Source organism: Bubalus kerabau, chromosome 18, assembly GCF_029407905.1.
Source record: "Bubalus kerabau isolate K-KA32 ecotype Philippines breed swamp buffalo chromosome 18, PCC_UOA_SB_1v2, whole genome shotgun sequence".
NCBI classification, from domain to species: Eukaryota; Metazoa; Chordata; class Mammalia; order Artiodactyla; family Bovidae; genus Bubalus; species Bubalus kerabau.
The window spans coordinates 73,091,652-73,111,455 of NC_073641.1; the positions used below are offsets into that span (position 1 = coordinate 73,091,652).

Consider the following 19,804-nt stretch of genomic DNA (forward strand, 5'->3'; position numbering starts at 1 on the left):
TGCACAGGTGCGGGCCGGGGGGAACCCCGCCCAGGATGATGCAGGCACACTAGCATCAGGCAGCCGGCTTTCTCGGGCTTCTGAGGCCAGGCCACGGGTCCAACTCCCTCGGTCTCTGCTCTCCGGCAACCCTGGGCCCCTCATCTTGAGGCCGGGCGGGCGGCAGCACCCCTGGACGCCCACAGCACCCTTCTCTTTGTGCAGGTTAGCGACGCCGTGATGGGCCGCTCCTGTCTGGGTCTGTCTGGCACGGAGGCAGCAGCCCCGTCGGGGTGGGCTCGGGCCATGGATGGCCCCTGCGGGGACCACCCGCCTTCCCAGGCCTTTCCATCTGGTGTGTGTGCTTGCAGACATACACATCTGAGTTGGCTGGTTCCACCCCGTGTTCCTATGACCCCGTGCATCAAGCCCCAACCTAGTATGCCTCTTCTTTCTCGAAACTCACAACGTGGAGCGTCTGTGGGCAGACAGCTTGCTGGGATGGCCACTGGTCCTCATGGGTTCAAGGTGGCACGTCACCATCTCATGAAATCCCTGTCACCTCCCTGCGTGCACATCCCCAAATCCATGCTGATGCCCTCACCCCCCCCCCCCCCGGGATGGTCCTGGAGGGTCTGGCAGGTGATGAGGCCCCGGTGGGGGGCTGAGCCCTCAGGAATAGGGCCGGTGCTCTTTTAAAGGCGGCTCCAGAGCGCTTCTGGGCTCTTCTGTCCTGTGGGCACTCGAGTTTGTATGCCACCCAGCCTGAAACATCTTTGTTACAGCAGCAGAGAGGCTGGGATATTGAGTGCTGGGTTCTTCCCTGGACCCCAGTCCTGCCTGGGACGGTGGTTCCTGCCGGACACCAGGTACCAGCCCCTGGTGGGGAGGCTGTGAGACAGGCAGGGAGGTGTGGTCTCCGGAATGAAACTGGAGCCCTGGGCACGGTGGTATTGAGGATCCAGGGTGGTCTGCAGGCCCTGGCAGAGGGACACTGCCAAGCATGTGGCTCAGAGCAGAGAGCGCGGTGTGGACACCCCCCTTCAAGGGACGCAAAGTGGGAAAATCAAAGCTTACACGGAGGGGGAGGGGAGGGCTGCCATCCGGGCTCCTCCTTGCGCAGAGCCAGGGTGCCACCTACCTGTGTGCCGTCCTGCACCTGAGGGTCCTGGGTCTGCTTGGTGGCTTGGGAACTGCATCCCTCTGCGTCCCGAATGTACAGTCTTGCGAGGGGTCATCTCGCCAAAGATCCCAGTCCGCCTGGTCAGGGAGCCGGTATTGACCGCTGTGGTTTCCGGCCATCCGGGGAAATCGTTTTCCAATGCGAGCGAGATTCAAGCCCTTTGGTTCCAATCGATTCGCGCTCCAGGTCGGCAAAGCGCAGGGACGCTTCGCTCCTTGCCCGACGCTCGGACCCTGGGTCCTGCACAGGCGTCTCTCGGGCCACAGAAGGACGCGCGTCTCCGCAGCCCGGACCCGAGCGAGGATCGGGTACCTCGCCGCCGCCCGGGCGCACAGCCGGAGGAGAGAGGACGGAGACCGGGCGGGGTCTGAAACTGCCCACCAGGGCGAGGCCGGGGTCGCGGCAGGACCCCCGCTCCCAAGTCGCCCCAGCTCCTGGTCAGGGAGATGTCCCCAGAGCCCCCAGAGAGACCTCGGGAGGGGCGGCTGCGGGGGGAGGAGGCGACGGAACCGACGAGAGAGTTCCAGACGACTGGTCTGGGGAGCGGGGTGGGTACAGCGTCAGGGTGGAGGTGGCGTGGAGGAGAGGAAGCGGAGGGAGGCAAGACCCGCCTCGATCCCCGCCCGCCGCGCACCTTCTTCCCCTCGCGACTGCCCTTCCCGGGCTTCACTGGGGCGGAGCAGTGGGTGGGCCGAGGGAACCCCAAGCTCCAAGCAGATGCCGGTGCGCGGGGCAGCTCTGGGGTGCAAGCTGGGGTGGGAAGGACACGGAAAAGAGCCCTTCCTGGAGAAGGAAACGGCCACCCACTCCAGTATTCTGGTCTGGAGAATTCCAAGGACTGTATAGTCCGTGGGGTCGCAAAGAGTCGGACACACTGAGCGACTTTCACACTTGGTCTTGCGAGGCCTGGGACCAGAGGCGTCCCGGGTCCCACGCGCCCCAGGCCCCAGGAGCGCGGGCACAACGCGCTGCGGGCGGGGGACTGGCGCCGCAGCCCCGACTCGGCGGGGGTTCCCGGGGGCGGGGTGCCGGGGCGCGGGGCGCGGCCCCGCTCACCCTCCGCCCACCCGGGGCAGCACGGAGGCGGAGCCAGGGTGGGCGGGCGCCCCCGTCGGCCGGCGGGGCGGGTCCCGGCGACAAGATAAGAGCCCTGAGCGCCGCGGGCCGAAGCTGGAGCTTTCGCAGACGCCGGGTGGCGGGTCTCCAGCGGCGCAGAGGCCGGGCGCGCAGGTGAGTCCGGGCCACCCCCGTGGCCCGCGCCGCGCACCGGCGTCCCCTGAAATCTGAGGCCGAGGGCGCGGGGCCTGGGCAGGAACTGTCGGGGCGGGGTGCGGGGGAGGCCACAGGTAACAGTAGCCGACAGTTGGGATGCACAGCGCTCTGCAACAGGGCAACTGCCCATCTGAAGGTGAGGTGGCCGAGAGGTGTGAGCCTGAGACGGGGCGCGGGGCTTGTGTGTGCGTCCCCGTGTCCCCTGCCCCTGCCCTGCCCCAGGCTAGGAGAGGGCGCTGGGCAGGGGGCTGCTGGCCCTGGCTTCCCTGCCCAGCTTGCCCCGTGAGGCCGGGGGCTGCTTGCTCCCTGTTGAACTAGATCTGTGCCTGGTGGGGACCACTTGGGCAAGCGGCCCCCAGATCCAACCCGGGTCATTTTCTCAGTGTGGCTTCTTCTCACAGGGCTTAGTCTTTGCTGTCTAAGATGGGGCAGGGATGCCCGGGAAGGCGGGGGTGTGTGCAGGCTCTGGGCATCCAGGCTGGCTGTAGGGGCAGACTGTTTCTGTTTCTGTCCTGGGCTCAGAACCACGCTGCCCAAGCAGCACGTTTTGCTTTCTGTACCCAAAGCTGGCCTGTGAGGCCGTGGCTTCAGGCATGAGGTGGGCTCTCCCCACGTCCTGAGCCGGGAGCCCCCGCAGGTGGTCTCCGGCCCGCCCGCACGGCTGCTGTCAGAGCAGTCCACTGGGCCTGCGAGAGCCCTGACGGTGCCCCTGGACGCTGCCGCAGGCCAGTTCCTCTGCTCCCCACGCCCCTGGACGCTGCCGCAGGCCAGTTCCTCTGCTCCTCCCCCAAGTCCCTTCTGTGCCTTTCCTTCGTCTCAGGAACGTGCTGTGATGAGTCGTGTTGTGAGTTTCTGTTCAAACTCGGATGCAGAGGAAAGTCACCCCGTTTCCACTGCCTCCTGGTGCCTTCTGCTTCAGAGTGTGTGTGTGTGTGTGTGTGCGCGCGCGCGCGTATGCACACCTGCAAGCGTATGCAGTTGAAACATCCAGATGCCAGAAGTCATGTTTGAAGCTGCCCACGGCCTTGAGGGCCTACCTCGCTCTCCGGCATGACTGTGTGGTTTCTTCCGTCCTCCCTGATTGCACTACCCAGAGTGTCGTGAAGGTGACTAGGAGGTGATTTCCCAGATGAAGCGCTCCATGCGGAAACTAGTCCTGTGAGCTCCCATCCCTGCCTGGGCCGTCCAGGGCCCGCAATGGATATGGACATGCAGCCGTTCCTTGAAGGAGGCTTTTGTAATCACTACTTTGAAACTTTGAATTCCTGTGGGTGACCCTGGTTTTAAAATTTTGCCTCTGACTTTGGTTGCTGAGTGTAAAGAACGCGTGTGCACTGTTGTGGGAAGCCATTTGAAGATCGTCACATTATGACGGCAGTGGGGGGAGCGTGGAGGTAACCTCTTGCGTTATGACTGAAACCACATTAGAGGCGACTCCACCCTGCACGTTACGGAAGACTGGGGGAGGGGGAGCGGGACAGGGGCCTGAGGTCCCCATGGCCTGTCTCCTAGCCCCACGAGGAGTGCAGGTCATCTGCTCATCCCAGCTCTGTCTCCTTAGGTGCTGGGACAGCTTGTGTTCTGCCCCCACAGAAACGTCTGGAAAGCCACCCCTCCCTGCCCATGCTGCCCAGTGCACCATACTTCTGGCTGCTAAACCTGTGCATCCCTGTGTGTGTTTATCTTTCATGCTGGCTGAAGACCCAGAGGGCGGAAGTACAGGATTCCTGAGTCCAGGAGGCCATGAGCGAGGGCAGGTGCTCTGTGGCCCTGATGTCTTCCGTGGTGGCTCCGGCCAAGGAGGCCAATGCCACGGGCCCGAAGGCGGTGGAACTCGTCCTGGTCAAGGAGCAAAACGGGGTGCAGCTCACGAACTCCACCCTCCTCAACCCCCCGCAGAGCCCCACAGAGGCCCAGGATCGGGAGACCTGGAGCAAGAAGGCTGACTTCCTCCTCTCCGTGATCGGCTTCGCCGTGGACCTGGCCAACGTCTGGCGGTTCCCATACCTGTGCTACAAAAACGGCGGGGGTGAGTCTGTCCACCTGCCTTCTGCCCTCCTGCCTGGGGCCCCGAGGGCGCTGGAGGCCGGGCTCCGGGGGGACGCACCAGAGCGGAGCGCATGGACGTCCCGGAACCTTGCGTGGTAGCACTCAGAACGGTCTCCTCCCCTGCCGGTTCTGTCTGGGAGGACGCCGAGGCCAGGAAAGCAGGGGCGTGGCTGGAGGCACCGTGACTCTGCCTTCTGCTTCCCAAAGTGGCCTTCACTTTGGAAAAGAAAATTCTCCAAGGCCTGGAGAACGGCTTCTTTGACCGACCCGCCCAGTGCTCACAAAGTGTGCGGCAGCCCCTGTGCTTGGAGCCCCAGAATGTCCAGGGAATGTGTCTCCGCCCCTCCCCGGCCCCGCCTCCCCTGCACAGCCAGCCCTAGAACTGCTCCATCTGCATTCAAGGCAGAAAACTAAGAAATGGGCCCAGGTCACCACCCCCCCCCCCAAGAGTCCAAATTGAGAAGCCAGTTAGATTGGTGCTCGTTTCCTGTGAGTCTCCTAGACGCTGCCACCCCATCGGGGTCACTCCATGCCCCGCACTCGGGGCTTCGGGAAACTTCCTTGGGGAGGGCCTGCCCGTGAGCAGCTGGGCATTTCTGAGCAGGTACAGAAGTCAACCCAAGACAGGCAGCCCTGTGGCGTCTCCCTGCCTCCCCCGCCCCTCACCGGAAGAGCCATGGCAGAACCAACCTCCCATGAGGCAGAGCGAATCGGCTGAAGACGGCTGAGCCGGTGGGGCCCCGATCTCTGTGCTCAGGGCAGTAGCCCGGAGAGACCCCAGACGGGGGCGGCACCTGCCAGCAGAGAGCTCTGCTGCAGCCCCGACGGAGGCAGGCTGGCGTCCTGGGGGCCAGGCTGCATTGGACCCCAAGGATGCACAGCTCACGAGGACAGACATCCCCATGGAGGAGAGAGAGGGGACCCAGGGCTGGGCGGGCGGAGAGCAGACAGCAGTGAGGAGCAGAGCCGCCCCCGGGCCGGGCTGGTCCGCTCTGCTCTCGGGGCCTGCGCGTACCTGCGGGCAGGGGGTGACCGCGGTCCCCAGAGGGGTGTGTCAGGGTGCGGTGACAGCGGGAGCCAGGCACAGACGCAGGAGGCCCAGCCCCCAGCCTGCGGGGAGCTTCGAAGAAGGGTGACAGCGGTCGTGTCCGGGACACGCGTGGACGCCGGCGCGCTTGCTGGGATGAAGCCGGGCTGGCGCGTCCTCGGGTCCAGGCTGAGTGTGCTGTCGCTCCCCCAGGTGCCTTCCTGGTCCCCTACCTGTTCTTCATGGTCGTCGCCGGCGTGCCGCTGTTCTACATGGAGCTGGCCCTCGGGCAGTTCAACAGAGAGGGGGCTGCAGGCGTCTGGAAGATCTGCCCCATCCTGAGAGGTAACGGGCGGGGACGCCCCACGTGCCTGGCAGAGTGTGGGCCAGGGTCCGGGGTTGGCTGGCATGGGGAGGGGTGGGGCGTGGGCCAGGGGCGGAGGGCAGGGGCGTGGGCTAGGGCGGGGCGGGGTGTGGGCCAGGGTGTGGACCGGGGCGGGGCGGGGCGGGACGTGGGGCGGGGTGGGACGTGGACCAGGGCGGGGCGTGGGCCGAGGGGGAGGGGGCGGGGGCGGGACATGGGGGTAGGGGCGTGACGGGGGCTGGACCTGGGGTAGGGGCGTGGACTAGGGCAGAGCGTGGACCAGGGCGGGGCGTGGGCTGGGGGCGGGGCGGGGGCGGGGAAAGGCTGGGGTGATTGCACAGCAGGTCAACCCCAGCCGTGTGTATCCTGTGCTGCTTTGCTGGGTGTCTAGGCCCTTGAACATATCCTTTTAATGCCGGTCCTGCTCTAAAGACCTGTCATGACGGAGGGTTTGCGAGTGTGTGTCCTTGCTCCCAGCCTGCAGTTCCTGGGTGGTGGTGTTTCGTCAAAGTGCTAACATGGTAGAAAAGATAACACAGCCTCCTGTCCGTAGTTCTGTGATCTACTGTCTGTCATCTGTGTTAGTTTGCTGGGGCTGCCATACAGAGCGCCACAAACCAAGTGGCTTAAATAACAGACATCTGTTGTGTCGAAGTTCCAAGGTCTGAACTCAAGGGTGCTGGTTGGTTCCTTCTGAGGCCGGGGGGAGGGGCGGGCCTGCTCCCAGCCCGCTCCTGGGGTCGTGGGGGGCCGTCTTCTCCCTGCGTCTTCATGGGTGTTTCTTCATCCAGGTCTCCCTTTCTATGGGGACGTCAGTCGCAGTGCACTAGAGCCCACCCTGACTTGATTTTCCTCTGTAAAGACCCTGCCTTCAGTAAGATCACATTCTGAAATACTGGGGATTGCTAAAACTTCGACAAATGGGTTTTGGAGGCCACAGTCTAACCCATAGCGCTCTGTCTCCCACCTGTGTGCCCATCCATCACTCTATCCACGGGTCTGCCTCTCATCTGTCTGTCACCCGTCTGGCTGTCACGTATCAGCCGTCTATCATCCACCTGCCTACCTGACTTACTGCGTCCGTCTGTCGATCTGTCTTCTGTTTCCCTATCTGCCGCCCTTCTGCCTCCAGGCAGCTGTGCTGCTGCTGGGGGCAAAGCCCACGTCCCCTGGGAGTCGCGTCCGCCCCAGGTGCCCTCGTCACTCTGCTGTGACCGTGAGCAACCTGGCCCACCCGGGGGCTGGCTGTGCACGCCGCACTGGGGTCAGAAGGACCAGAGGCTCGGGCCGCTCTCCCTGGGACACGGGGCTGGATCTGCTCTGGCGTTCGGTCACAGGCGGCTCTGAGTCCCCACAGGCGGAGGCTCGGTGTACAGAGCTGTCAGCTTCCGGAGATTGCCAGCAGCCACCCACGCCAGCTCATGGCCGGGAAGCTTCTGAGAGGCGCTCGGAAGCCGCGTGGCTGCCCGACTCTGCGGCTGCCGGGCGAGTCCACCGTGAGCCAGCTTCTCCCGGGGAGCGCAGGGGACAGAAGTGCAGTGAGGAATTATTCCCCAAGGACGGGGTCCACCCCAGAGGAGACCTTCCTGCTGCTGAGCATGTCTTCTAAGAGGGGCCGTGTTCCAGGGCCTGTCTGTGCCGTGTGCTGGGTCACTCCAGTCGTGTCTGACTCTGTGACCCCATGGACTGTATACAGCCCGCCAGGCTCCCCTGTCCGTGGGATTTTCCAGTCAAGAACACTGGAGTGGGCTTCCATTTCCTTCTCCAGATCTTCCTGACCCAGGGACCGAACCCAAGTCTCCTGTGGCTCCTGCATTGCAGGCAGATTCTTTACCGCTGAGCCACCCGGGGAATCATTCCTGATACTAGATCTGTTTAATGTCTGCACATAAGTAAACTGGAGTCACTCTCTTTCTGCTTTCAGGGTAGGAAGAGAGTTTTAATGAAGTGTTCTGAGCAGGAAAATAGCTTCTCCTAAGGGTCAGAAAAACTATGACAAACCAAGACGGCTTATTGAAAAGCAAAGAGATCGCTTTGCCGAAAAAGTCACTATAGTCAAAGCTATGGCTTTCCCAGTAGTCATGTACGGATGTAAGAGTTGGACCATAAAGGCTGAGCGCCAAAGAATTGATGCTTGAGAGACCCTTGGACAGGAAGGAGATCAAACCAGTCCATCCTAAAGGAAATCAGTCCTGAATATTCATTGGAAGGACTAATGCTAAAGCTGAAGCTCCGGTACTTTGGCCACCTGATGTAAAGGGCCAACTCATTGGAAAAGACCCTGATGCTGGGAAAGATTGAGGACAGGAGGAGAAGGGGGAAGCAGAGATGGTTGGATGACATCACCGACTCAATGGACATGAACCTGAGCAAACTCTGGGAGATGGTGAAGGACAGAGGAGCCTGGCATGCTCAACCATGGGGTCTGAGAGAGTCAGACATGACTTAATAATTGAACAACAACAAACAAGGAGGGCTAGACCCACAAAAAACAAGCCAACGCCCTCCCTGCAAAAGTCACCGTGAAGACAAGCTCCTCCTGGCCACAGGCGGGCAGGACCAGGCAGGTGCCCATGAGCTTCCAGGGTACTGATGCCCAAGCCAGTCCCAGCAGCAAAGCCGGGAAAGGATGTGGAAATGAGGGAAGTCTGTGTGGAGCTGGGTAAACTGAACCACAGCAGCGGAACGCAGCAGTGCTTGTCCAGCACCGAACAGGACGTAGGCCTTACTGCAGACCAGCCGTCCGCCACGGTCAGGGTGACACGGCACCAAAGACTGCACGGCCCTCCGTTCTGCCCCAGCGGTCAGGAGCCCCTCAGTGGCTCTCCCAAATTCCAGGTCTTGTGACCCTGCACAGGGCACTCTGACAGGCCCAGGGGGCTCTGCGTGATCAAGCATGGTCCTGGGTGATGTTGGGTGGACCCAGATGCCTCTGTCTGCCGTGGCTGGGCTGGGGGAGGGATGGTTAGTGAGATGGCCATGAGTGGCCTTAGGTGGCTGTAGGCAGCCCAGCTGGGTGGGGCTTGTCTTGGAGTCCTGGCTCGTCCTGGATGAGCCCGGGAGGCTGGGGGCGGCCATGGAGATCCTGGCCATTCTTTCATGACTGTTAGTGGTCCTGTTTGGCTCTGGGAGACACGGAGTATTCCTGGGTGACCGTGGACAGCCTTCAGGGCCCTATTGGCAGGGTGGCCTGGGATGTCCTTGGGTGACCCTGAGTGGCTTTGGGTGGCCTTCGTTGACTTGGTGTTTTGTATCCTTGGGTCTTCCTAGATGGCCCTGGGTAGTGGTGAATTTTTCTGATGGTTTTATTTGGCTGGTGGCCCTGGCTACCCCTGGGTCAAATTGCCCTGGTGACCCAGGGTGGTCCTAGGTGACTTTTTGTGAGCCTGGGCGACCCTGACTGGCTGTGAGTGGTGGTGGGCAGCCAAGGTGGCCCTTGGTTCCTCCACATGTCTGCAGGCGACCTGGTTGTACTGGGGTGTCCCTGACTGGCCGTGCAGGTCTGGTAGGCCTTGGAGGGTGCTGGGAGGGGGTGGCCCCTCCTCAGTGATGACGGCGGGACCCACCCTCTCCCTCGTCTCCCGACGTGCTTAGAGGCGCTGCCTGGTTTCAGGAAGCCCCAAGGCAGCTGCGTCCCTGGGGGTCGGGGCAGGGCGACCTGACGGGCCGCGCTCTCCCCCAGGTGTGGGCTACACGGCCGTCCTCATCTCGCTGTACATCGGCTTCTTCTATAACGTCATCATCGCCTGGGCGCTGCACTACCTGTTCTCCTCCTTCACCGCCGAGCTGCCCTGGACGCACTGCAACCACTCCTGGAACAGCCCCCGCTGCTCGGACGCCCGCGCCCCCAACGCCAGCTCGGGCCCCAACGGCACCTCGGGGACCACGCCCGCCGCCGAGTATTTCGAGTGAGTGGGGTCTCCTCGGGGCCAACGTCCCTGGGAGGGGAGGGCGCCGGCCCGGGGTCACCCGCCGGCATGTGCTGCCCCTGGGCTGTGTCTCGTCCCACTCCCCGGCGCTCTCAAGGGGCCTCTTTCTGACCCCACCTCCAGCAGCTCAACTCTGCCCCTGGGAGGAGACCTCGCAGGAAGGGGAACTGGACAGCTCCCCCCAACCCCGGGTCAGCTGCCCTTCCCCACGTCCTGACAGAGGCCACTTCTCTTGAGAAACGTGTTCGCCGTGCTGGCCGCGGACTCGTGAAGTTCCCGGTGACTGCAGTCTTCCTTTGGGAAAATCCTGGTTGGGTACAGTCTGCTTGTGTTTCTAGGTGGAAATGGGTCCACCAACAATGTAGAAAAGTGAACCTCAGCCCAAAATATAATTCCGGTTTTAATCGCAGGTGGGCACAATTTCAAAACTTGCTTCGAGGTAGGAAGCCATGAGCGTAAACACGAAGGCCATCTCACTGTGAAAGTTATAAAGTCGGTCCTGGAGGAGGTGATCACACGTCCGGGGGTGTGAGCAGAGCCGCTGCCCGGCCCCGGCTGGCAGAGGGGCTTCCAGAGGACCCCTTTTATCAGCAGCTGGCGGCCCGGGGTGGTCCATGAGGGGTGGGCCCTGTCCCACAGGGTCAGCAGAGCTGGGTGAGGCCCCAGGTGTGCAGGGCGGGACCGAGCCCTCGGGAGCCGGGAGCATCTGTCGTGTGGGTGTCGCAACGAGCCCGCCCAGGGGACGAGCGAGTCCACAGAACCTGCGGGCGTCTAGGGTCTGAGGTTGTGTGTCCAGATAGTTGGGGTCTCATGCTCAGCTCTGGGGGCCCCACGTGGGGAACGTGTCTCTAGGACCAGCCGCTGCAGAAGGCCACAGCGATGGGCAGGGACACAGTGCCAAAGGTTTGGGTGGGGGGCGCTGGGGGGCTGCCAGAGGGGACCAGGGCGTTCCTCAGGAGTTTCCAGGAACAGCGTGGCTAGCACGCAGCTGGTGTGCAGTGGGACCTGTTTAGTTTTTCGTAAGAGACTCCTTTTGGTAGTTTGGGATTAGCGGGTGAAGGCGTCTGAAAGGAGGGGAGGGGTGTCTGTGATGGGGAGGTCAAAGGGCCACTGAATGCCTGCCTGCTTGGAGGAGGGGGCTCCGAAGCAGGGAGGTGAGGGCCTGGTCTCGGGAGCTCTTAGCAGCGGCCAGTGGGTTTCAGAGCAGGCCTGGAAACGTCAGTCCGCTTGGGGTCGGCCCCATCAGATCCGCCTGAGAGACGCCAGGGCGGGCATCCCCTGGGAAACGCAGACCCAGTACCCTGTCACATGAGTGTGTGGTCAGGACTCAGAGCTACAAGCAAGCAAGAGGCGGTAGATTCACCCAGGAAAGGATGGCAGAGTTTTTGTCAGTCGCTCCGCCCCCTGAGGAGCTTGCCCTCCGCTGGCTCATTGCCGTGGGTCCCAAACGTAGGAGCTTCTCATCCACAGGGCAAGGCCTGGGCTCCACGCGTGCTCCCCTGTGGTCCCACTGAGCCCTGACCTGGTCCAGCCTTGACTTCAGTGTTAGCCTGTGATGGGAGAGAAGGGACCAGAAGGAGAGAGGGAGGGGGCCCGGCACCAGAAGGGGGAGAGCAGACGTGGCTACAGGCAAGTCCCTGGGGCACCCCCAGCTCCCCACCCTGTCCCACCACTCACAGATGTCTAGAGACAGCTCTCACTAGATCTGGGTTTGTCATTTCACCAACAAAACCACGGCTAAGTTTCCAAGCTGGGTTGTTTTCTACAGTTCTAAGATGGATTTTGGTGCCATTTAGAACGTTCAGAAAGCTGTCAGAGATGTGGAATGTGCCAGGTGAGGCCATCTGGGGACATGTAGGAGAAGGGCATGGCTACCCACTCTAGTATTCTTGCTGGAGGACTCCATGGACAGAGGAGCCCAGCAGGCTGTGTCCATGGTGTTGCAAAGAGTCAGACACGACTGAGTGACTAACACTTTCTTCACTTTCATGTTTTGTTTGGGAGGTCTGGAAAAACTTCATTTATCTAAGTGATTTTCAGATAAGAAAAATAGAGGGGGAAAAACTGACCAGTCAGTGATTTATTATTAAGAATGCTAAAAGGAAAGAATATATGTGATAAATGGATTTTTTAAAAAAGCGCTGACCAGGGCAGTCTGCTTGGAACTCCCATCTGGAAGAGAAGGCTTGAGATGGAAAGCTGCCCGCCGCTCCCTGGGAAGGGCTGTCAGGAGGAGCAGAGGTCCAACCATATCTGGAGGCGACCCCGGGACAGAGGCGCGGCCTTTGAAGGTTTACAATGCAAAGGTCGTTAACGACACAATCAGTTATTAAACTGCGCCAAGAACACCCCCAGGTGGTTCCACTAGCGCTGAAGACTGAGTTTCCCCGAGACAAGCTCCAGTGACCGTCAGGTCTGAAAAGGTTCTCTGGAATGTAAACTCACTGTATAAAGCCGGATGGGCTCCCAGAAAGGCCAAGGTAGCTCTGAATACAGTCACGAGGTTGTAAAGCTGTAAGTCCTACAAAGTGCAAGCAGACTTCAGAAACCCCAAAATGAGCCCATATAACTCCAACTCCGTAACGCTTAAATTTAAAACCACCTTCACCTACTTTCTAATATACATTGGTTGCTGTTCAGTAGCTCAGTCGTGTCCAGCACTTTGCAGCCCCATGGACTGCAGTGCGCCAGGCCTCCCTGTCCTCCACCATCTCCCAGAGCATGCTCAAACTCACGTCAGTTGGGTCGGTGATGCCATCCAACCAGCTCATCCTCTGTCGTCCGCTTCGCCTCCCGCCTTCAGTCTTTCCCAGCATCAGGGTCTTTTCCAGCGAGTCAGCTCTTCACATCAGGTGGCCAAATTATTGGAGCTTCAGCTTCAGCATCAGTCCTTCCAGTGAATATTCAGGACTGATATAGAAAGCTATATATTTAAAGCTACAAACTAGCCTCTAAGAGACCACTTTAACTGCCTCCCTCATGTTTAATACATTGTTTTCATTTTCACTAGTTTAAAGTATCCCCTTGTCTGCCTTGTGATTTCTTCTTTGACTCACAGGAGATGCTTAGAAGTTTGTTCTTTGGTTTTGAAATATTGGGAGATTTTCTAGATATATTTCTGTTATTGACATGTAACTTAATTCTGACTTGCTGAACTAATATTTTTTAAAACTTCATTATTTCTAAATATACTGATGTTTGTCTTATTGCCCAATATATGGTTTATCCCTGTGTGTTCCACGTACACTTAAAAAGAATGTGTATCCTGCCATTGATGGGTTGGAAAAAGAAATGGCAACCCACTCCAGTATTTTTGCCTAGAGAATCCCATGGACAGAGGAGCCTAGTGGGCTGCTGTCCATGGGGTCACACAGAGTTGGACACGACTGAAGCGACTTAGCATGCATGCATGCATGCCGTTGATGGGTGGACGTGTCAGCTAGGTTGTGTCTGCTCCTGCATCCTTACCCTCACCTTGTTCTGTCCGCCACTATGAAAGGCGTGTTGAATTCTAAACTGTAGCTGTGGATTTCCCTGTTTCTCTTCACAGAGAGGGTAGGCCTGTGTCTCCACTAGGGCTGGGGGCCTGGCCTTTCTGGAGCGGGGGACAGGGGTCCCCAGGCCATCAGGCCAGGTCCTTGCTGCCGAGCCTAGCAGGGGAGGGCAGGTCTCTGGGCCGGCCAGCCCCCGGGTGGAGAGGCAGCCCCCAGGACCCCACCCCCTTCCTCTGCAGGCGCGGCGTGCTGCACCTCCATGAGAGCCAGGGCATCGATGACCTGGGCCCTCCCCGCTGGCAGCTCACCTCCTGCCTGGTGCTGGTCATCGTCCTGCTCTACTTCAGCCTGTGGAAGGGGGTGAAGACGTCCGGGAAGGTGAGGGGCAGGGCTCGCCATCTGGGGAGTGGACAGGGGGCCGTGGTGGGTTGGGGCAGGTGGCTGTGGTTGAGGAATGGTGTCGGGAGAGTGGTTTCAGCACAAGGGGAATCACAACAAAATATTTGTGCCAATGAAGATGTTTCGGTCATTGTCTGGGTGGCCAAAGTAACGATGGCCCAGACGCACCCACCGCTTGGGCCGGCTCTCGTGGTCACGTCCCAGTGCCCGGAAGCCTGCCAGCGCTGCGACCCTCGCCCATGGCCCGGGGTCCGCCTTTCACACCTGGGCCAGGTGCCCGCTTGCACAGTCAGTGAGATGCAGGTCGCTCGACTCTCACGCATCGGAGGTCCCGCCACTGCCGCCTGCAGCCGTGGCCCAAATGCGGACAGAGGGCCCCTGCCCTGCCAGACTGTCCTGCTTCAATCCCTGGGGAGACGTACAGGAAAGAGGGTACTGGGCGGGCCCACTCCAGGGGGCATTTGCCGAGCTGACATCCTGGGACTGTTCGGGACGCTGGGCTTACCAATCCGAGGCCCTCTGTCTGAGCACAAGCCATCAGGGTGGCCCTGAGCCCAGCCCTGCCCACAGTGGCTGGTGCGGTCGGGCAACGCGTGCTCTCCCCAGGTCGTGTGGATCACGGCTACCATGCCGTACGTGGTCCTCTTTGCGCTGCTCCTGCGAGGCATCACTCTCCCGGGGGCCGTGGACGGCATCAGAGCGTACCTGAGCGTGGACTTCCATCGGCTCTGCGAGGCCTCGGTGAGTGCGCCCTCCGCTCTCGGCCCATCCTCCGGGACTGGCAGGTCGGGCTGTTGTTCTCTCTGCATCTTGGGCAGGAAATGCTTCACGTGGGGTCACCTGCCCTGCCCAGCAGGGTTCACTGTCCAGGTGAGAAGGGACCATGTGGGCATAGCATGGGGCTGAAGGGACCAGGGTAAGAGGATTAGGAGAAGGAGTCACCCTGGCCTCTGCAGGGAGAAGCCAGGGCAGCTGCCCCTTGACCGCCTCACCTGGGCCATCCACTCCCTGGAGGAGTCCTCCTGGGTCCTCAGACAAGCACTGAGGGTGGGGGTGGGGGCGCCAGAGTGTGCCCAAGGGTGTTGGCGCCCAGCTGGATGGAAGCCCGAGCTCTGGCCACAGCGTATCCTCAGAGCTGGGCTGAGGTGCTGGCTTGCATGAACCAGGCCTACCTCAGGGAGCCAGACTTTGTGGTCAGACACCCCGGTGCCCACACAAGGTGGTGATGCGACCGTCTCGTGGGCAAACTAAGTCCACTGTCCAGCTGCAGGTTTCCTCAGCAAAGGAAGACACCACGTGGGTTGGAATAGCAGGGCTTGGCAGGGCAATGGAAGAGGGGTGGGCGGGGAGGAAGAGAGAGGAAAAGGAGGCAGAGCAGGGCTGAGGGTGCTCACTGGAGGGAGCAGGGGCCATTGGAAATCCAGGTGGACCACTCTGGAGCAGCCTAGACATGGGGCCCCAACAGCTGCCCAGGGAGGCTGGGTCACTGGGCAGAGCAGTCCCGGCCGGGGTGTGGGGGCCCCAACGCTGCCAGCCTGTGAGTCGGGGGCAGCCCTCATGGGGAAGGAGGAGGTTCCACAGTGGGGAGAGGGGTGGGCAATGGGAGCAAAGTGGAAGAAGGGGAGGTTGGCAAGGCTGTGAGCCCCCAGGAGCCCCGGGGGAGGGGGAGTTGCAGAGCAGAGGCCGAACACTGAGCAGCAGAGAGAGGAAGGTGCCATGGCCACGGGCCCACAAGCACACAGGGGAGGGCAGCTGTAGAGCCCGCCAGGCAGCTCATGGAGTACCCGTGAGACCATGAGAGCCACACACGTGTCTCCACGGAGCCAAGGGAGATGGACACGGATGGCTAGGGGAGCTGAGGTCAGTGGGGATCCCAGGGCCCCACTGCAGAGCTGGGCCCAGGGCGCCAGTGGGTCAGCGGAGTGTTGTCCTCAGGAAAGTCCGTGGCGGGCGAGGTGTGCTGGTGGGAGGAGGTGGCATCAAAGGCCAGGTGGGGCATGACCCGGAAATCAGAGAAGAGCCAGGTGTCGGGGGAAGAACGTGCGGAACAGCTATCAGCCCTGTGAACAGGTGCGTCTGTGAAGCAGAAGGAAGTGGAGACCAGAGGTTGGAACAGGTGAGGTTTCTAGGCAGACAGATGAGACAGCAGAGTTCAGGTGGATGGATGACAGGTAGCAGACAGGCAGACAGTGGACGGTGGATGACAAGCGTCGGTGGCAGGCAGTGAGGAGTGGGACTGCCCTGAGTGTCCCCTCCTCTAATGTCCTGTCAGCTTGGGCAGGAAGGGACCAAGTCAGGAACCGCTGGGTTTCTGGGAGCCTTTGGGCCCAGAGGCTGGGCCCCTGCGCCCCCAGCTCAGAGGGCAGAGCCGTTCCTGTCCCTCCCATCAACGGCAGGATACTCCATCCTGAGGGCCATTTGGGCCATTTGTAGGTCTTCGTGGGGATGAAGGGACCCTCTTTGAGGTCAGCATCCCTGCCCTCGGTGGTGTCCAGTCTCTTGGCCATTCATCTGCAGCTCTTGAGCCACCTTGCCGGGCAGGTGGGGTCTGGGCTCTGACAGATACCGTGCTGTCCTGGGGTGGGGGGGCCTCCATCCCAGGAGGGGGAATGAGGCCAGGAAGTAAAGGAAGGGCCGGTCTGGGTTGGCCCCAAGAGGCTGCCCAGTGGGTCCCAGGGTGGGCTGTGAGCAGGACCCGGGCTGGGGCCTGGGGCAGCGGTGAGCAGAGGCCTGGACAGATGGCGGGGAGGCGCCTCTGGGTGGGTGACCCACACATGCAAAGGCTCTGGGGTGACCACTGGCCACTGAGAGGACCTGGGACTGCAAGGAGGCAGGAGCACCCTTCCCCCACGCCACCAGCCCCTGCCTGCAGAAGCCTGCTGGCCAACAACCAGCACCTTGACCCCCTGCCCACCCAGCCACTCCAGGCCTCGAGCTAATGCCTGGTCGTCCTGTCCTCAGTGCTGGGGTGACCCAGAGGCTCTGGAAGTCCTGCCCAAAGGACTGAGCCCCACTGGTCCTGGTGTAAGGGCTCCGTGTCCAGCCCCTCACTGGGCCGTGCTCAGGTCGGCTGCCCTGTGCCCCCAGCTGGGGACTCTGGAGTCACGGCTGGGGAACCTGGCCCACAGCCCTCATCTCAGGCTGAGGGACTTTGGGAACAGCCCCCAGGACCCTCCCGTCCCCACTTTTCACACGGCGGGCCTGGCCACTCCCCCAGGGCGGGTGTCCGCTGTCCTCATCGCCGCCCTAGGCTGTGCAGGGCCCAGGGGCGCCCACGTCATCATCACCGGGTCGTAGGATGGTCTCTGCACCCCCTGAGCCGAGCAGGTCGTGTCCGAAGTCTGAACTAGCGCCTTGGTCCAGTGTCGACCGCACGGCCTCATTCGCCACGTGTGTCAGCCGCCCGGGATGTGGCCTGTGCCGCCTCCAGCGAGTGCAGAGCTTCGGAGCCCCCGCTGGCTCCACGGGCCTTTCCGCGTGTGCCGCGGTGGGCTCCCGTGCGCTCTCCGCACGCTGCCGCCGGAGGGGTGGGAGGCGGGAGCGGGACGGAGGCGCCAGTGTCCACAGCACCGTCGTGAACCCCTGCTCTTCCCGGGGCGTGGGCCCACTGAAGTGACCTCGGGTCCCGCACCAGGACGCAGCCCCCTCTCCTCGGGCCCCTCAGGTTTACTCCCTGAGGTGACATTCGCTCACTGAGGGTGATGCCAAGTTCAAGTGTGACTCTGTCCCTCGGAGCCTGTGGCACTGAGGACCCACTCCACGACCCAGGCTGGCCCTCCCCAGGCTGGCCCTCCCCAGGCTGGCCATGCCCCGCAGGGGCCTTTCCCCACGGGGCCGCGCACCCCCTCCCCAGGCTGCCCCTCCCCAGGCTGGCCATGCCCCACAGGGGCCTCTCCCCTCGGGGGCCGCTCATCCCCTGTCTCCCCTCGGGGGCCGCTCACCCCCTCTGTCTCCCCTCAGGGGCCACGCACCCCCTGTCTCCGCTCGGGGGCCGCTCATCCCCTGTCTCCCCACGGGAACCACTCACCCCGTCTCCCCTCGGGGGCCGCTCACCCCCTCTGTCTCTCCTCAGAGACCGCTCATCCAGCTCTGTGTCCCCTCAGGGACCGCTCACCCCCTGTCTCCCCTCGAGGGCTGCTCACCCCCTCTGTCTCCCCTCGGGGACCTCTCCTTGTGGGGAGTGCTCACTCTGTCTCTGCTCCTGCAGGTCTGGATAGATGCGGCCATCCAGATATGCTTCTCGCTGGGCGTGGGCCTTGGGGTGCTCATCGCCTTCTCCAGTTACAATAAGTTCACCAACAACTGCTACCGGTGAGTCCCGGCCCGAGAGAAGCCTGTGGCATCAGGCGGGCGGGTGTGCCCCTGGGTGAGGGGAGGGGACAGGAGCCATGCTTACAGCCCCTTAACCGCACGTGAAAATGAGACGGGGAAGCGACAGGCCAACGCTCATTCCTGCTTAAGGGAGGCTTTGAGGCAGGAAGACGCTGCCCCCTCCCTGGGAGGAGGCCCCTCCTCTGCCCGGCTTGGCCGCCCCGTCCTCCCAGCATCCGGGGTCAGGCTCCTCACCCCTGTTTCCCACGAGGAAGGACCTGTGCGTGTCCCCACCTGGCCTTCACTGGGGGAGCGGGGGCCCCAGGCGCGCCCTGGCCCCGCGGAGCCCCCCGCAGACTCAGCGCCAGGACAGGCAGGAGCACGGCCATGCCACGTGCCCAGAGCCCCAGCAGCCTGCCAGCTGGCACTGCCCGGCCCAGGAGGACCTGAGCGACCTGCAGCCCCCTGCCGGCCCGAAATATCGCTCTAAAGACAGAAAGGGTTTCCTCCGGGACTGCTTCCTTGACCTTTGAGCCAGTGTTTGTTTCCTTTCATATCATGAGGATAAAAATGCGGTTAGAAACACAAAGGCGGTGCACAGCAGGGCGGCCTGACCGACCCAGAGGTCCACACGGAGCTGGCGTCTGGATGGCAGGCCAGACAGCCGCTCCCGAGCCCACCTGTGCCCACCTGAGACTGTGAGGGTCCTTGCACTCAGGCACCCGGGAGGGCTGGCCCCACAGCCCCTCCTCCCTACTCTGAATTCTCGGCCCTCAGAGTGGGGTCCCTGGGCCCCCAGGCACGTAGGGGAAACACAGCTTCTGGGCCCCACCAGACCCACCCCGTCAGCACCTGCTTCTTAACAAGTTTCCCGGGAGGCATCTCCAAGCCCTGCCTGGCAGCCCTGTGGGTCAGGGTGGGGACCCCGTGGTCACCTGGGCTGCCCACCCGAGCCCAGCTTTGCCTGTGGGATGCCTCGCCATCAGGGCTGAGTCGAGAGTCCCAGGAGAGAGTCCCTTGGTCCCCAGGCAAGCGCAGATGGCTGGTCACTGGAGGCCTGACCTGGCCAGGGCGTGGCCAGTGCCCAGAGCTGCTCGGCGGGGGGTGCAGGTGGGACGCTCACCACTGTCAGCGGTTGCCAGCCTCCCTCCCGCAGGGCAGCCCGGGACAGGCTCTGGGGTCACAGGAGGGGCCAGCCCGCCTGTCTGGGGAGCGCCCCCAGCCGCCGGTACCAGACACAGCCAATTAAGAATAATGACGGGAAATTGCAGCGGCGCCCAGCAGGGCTGGGACAGAGTGTCTTGTTCCTGCAGAGACGCGATCATCACCACCTCCGTCAACTCGCTGACGAGCTTCTCCTCTGGCTTCGTGGTCTTCTCCTTCCTGGGGTACATGGCCCAGAAGCACAGTGTCCCCATCGGGGACGTGGCCAAGGATGGTGAGTGGTAAGGTCCCCACGCGCCCGCTCCCGGGCCGCCCAGTTCTAGAAGTGCTTCCCTGCAAGCTGAGAGGGAAGTGCACGGGCACCCAGGGCCCTTCCCTGGGGCAGCTGACACGGCAGAGAGCAGGGCACCTGGGCACAATGCACCCACCGCCTCCATGCACTCCCAGCTCCTGCCCCCTCGGGCCCTCCTGCTGGACGCCAAGGCCAGGTTGAGGTTGGCCCTCGGCCCAGGGCTCCTCACGGAAGCCACTCGGGCTGCAGGACAGGGGTCCGGTTCCCCTCACCTGGTGGGGGACATGCAGCTGAGGGCTCAGAGTCGTTCCAAGTGGCACAGATGGCCGGACCTCAGTGTG

At 62.2% G+C, this 19,804-nt stretch overlaps 1 protein-coding gene across 1 annotated transcript in view; it reads left to right on the forward strand.

The window, feature by feature from the left end:
• The first annotated feature begins 4,098 nt into the window (after positions 1-4,098).
• The window catches only part of SLC6A3 (solute carrier family 6 member 3), a 40,130-nt gene continuing 24,424 nt past the window's right edge, over positions 4,099-19,804 (forward strand). The window contains exons 1-7 of the mRNA XM_055554895.1: positions 4,099-4,463; positions 5,724-5,855; positions 9,557-9,782; positions 13,537-13,675; positions 14,303-14,437; positions 17,904-18,007; positions 19,321-19,445. Coding sequence (XP_055410870.1) covers positions 4,178-4,463; positions 5,724-5,855; positions 9,557-9,782; positions 13,537-13,675; positions 14,303-14,437; positions 17,904-18,007; positions 19,321-19,445 — 1,147 coding nt within the window. The 5' untranslated portion in view covers positions 4,099-4,177. The remainder of the gene's footprint in view (positions 4,464-5,723; positions 5,856-9,556; positions 9,783-13,536; positions 13,676-14,302; positions 14,438-17,903; positions 18,008-19,320; positions 19,446-19,804) is intronic.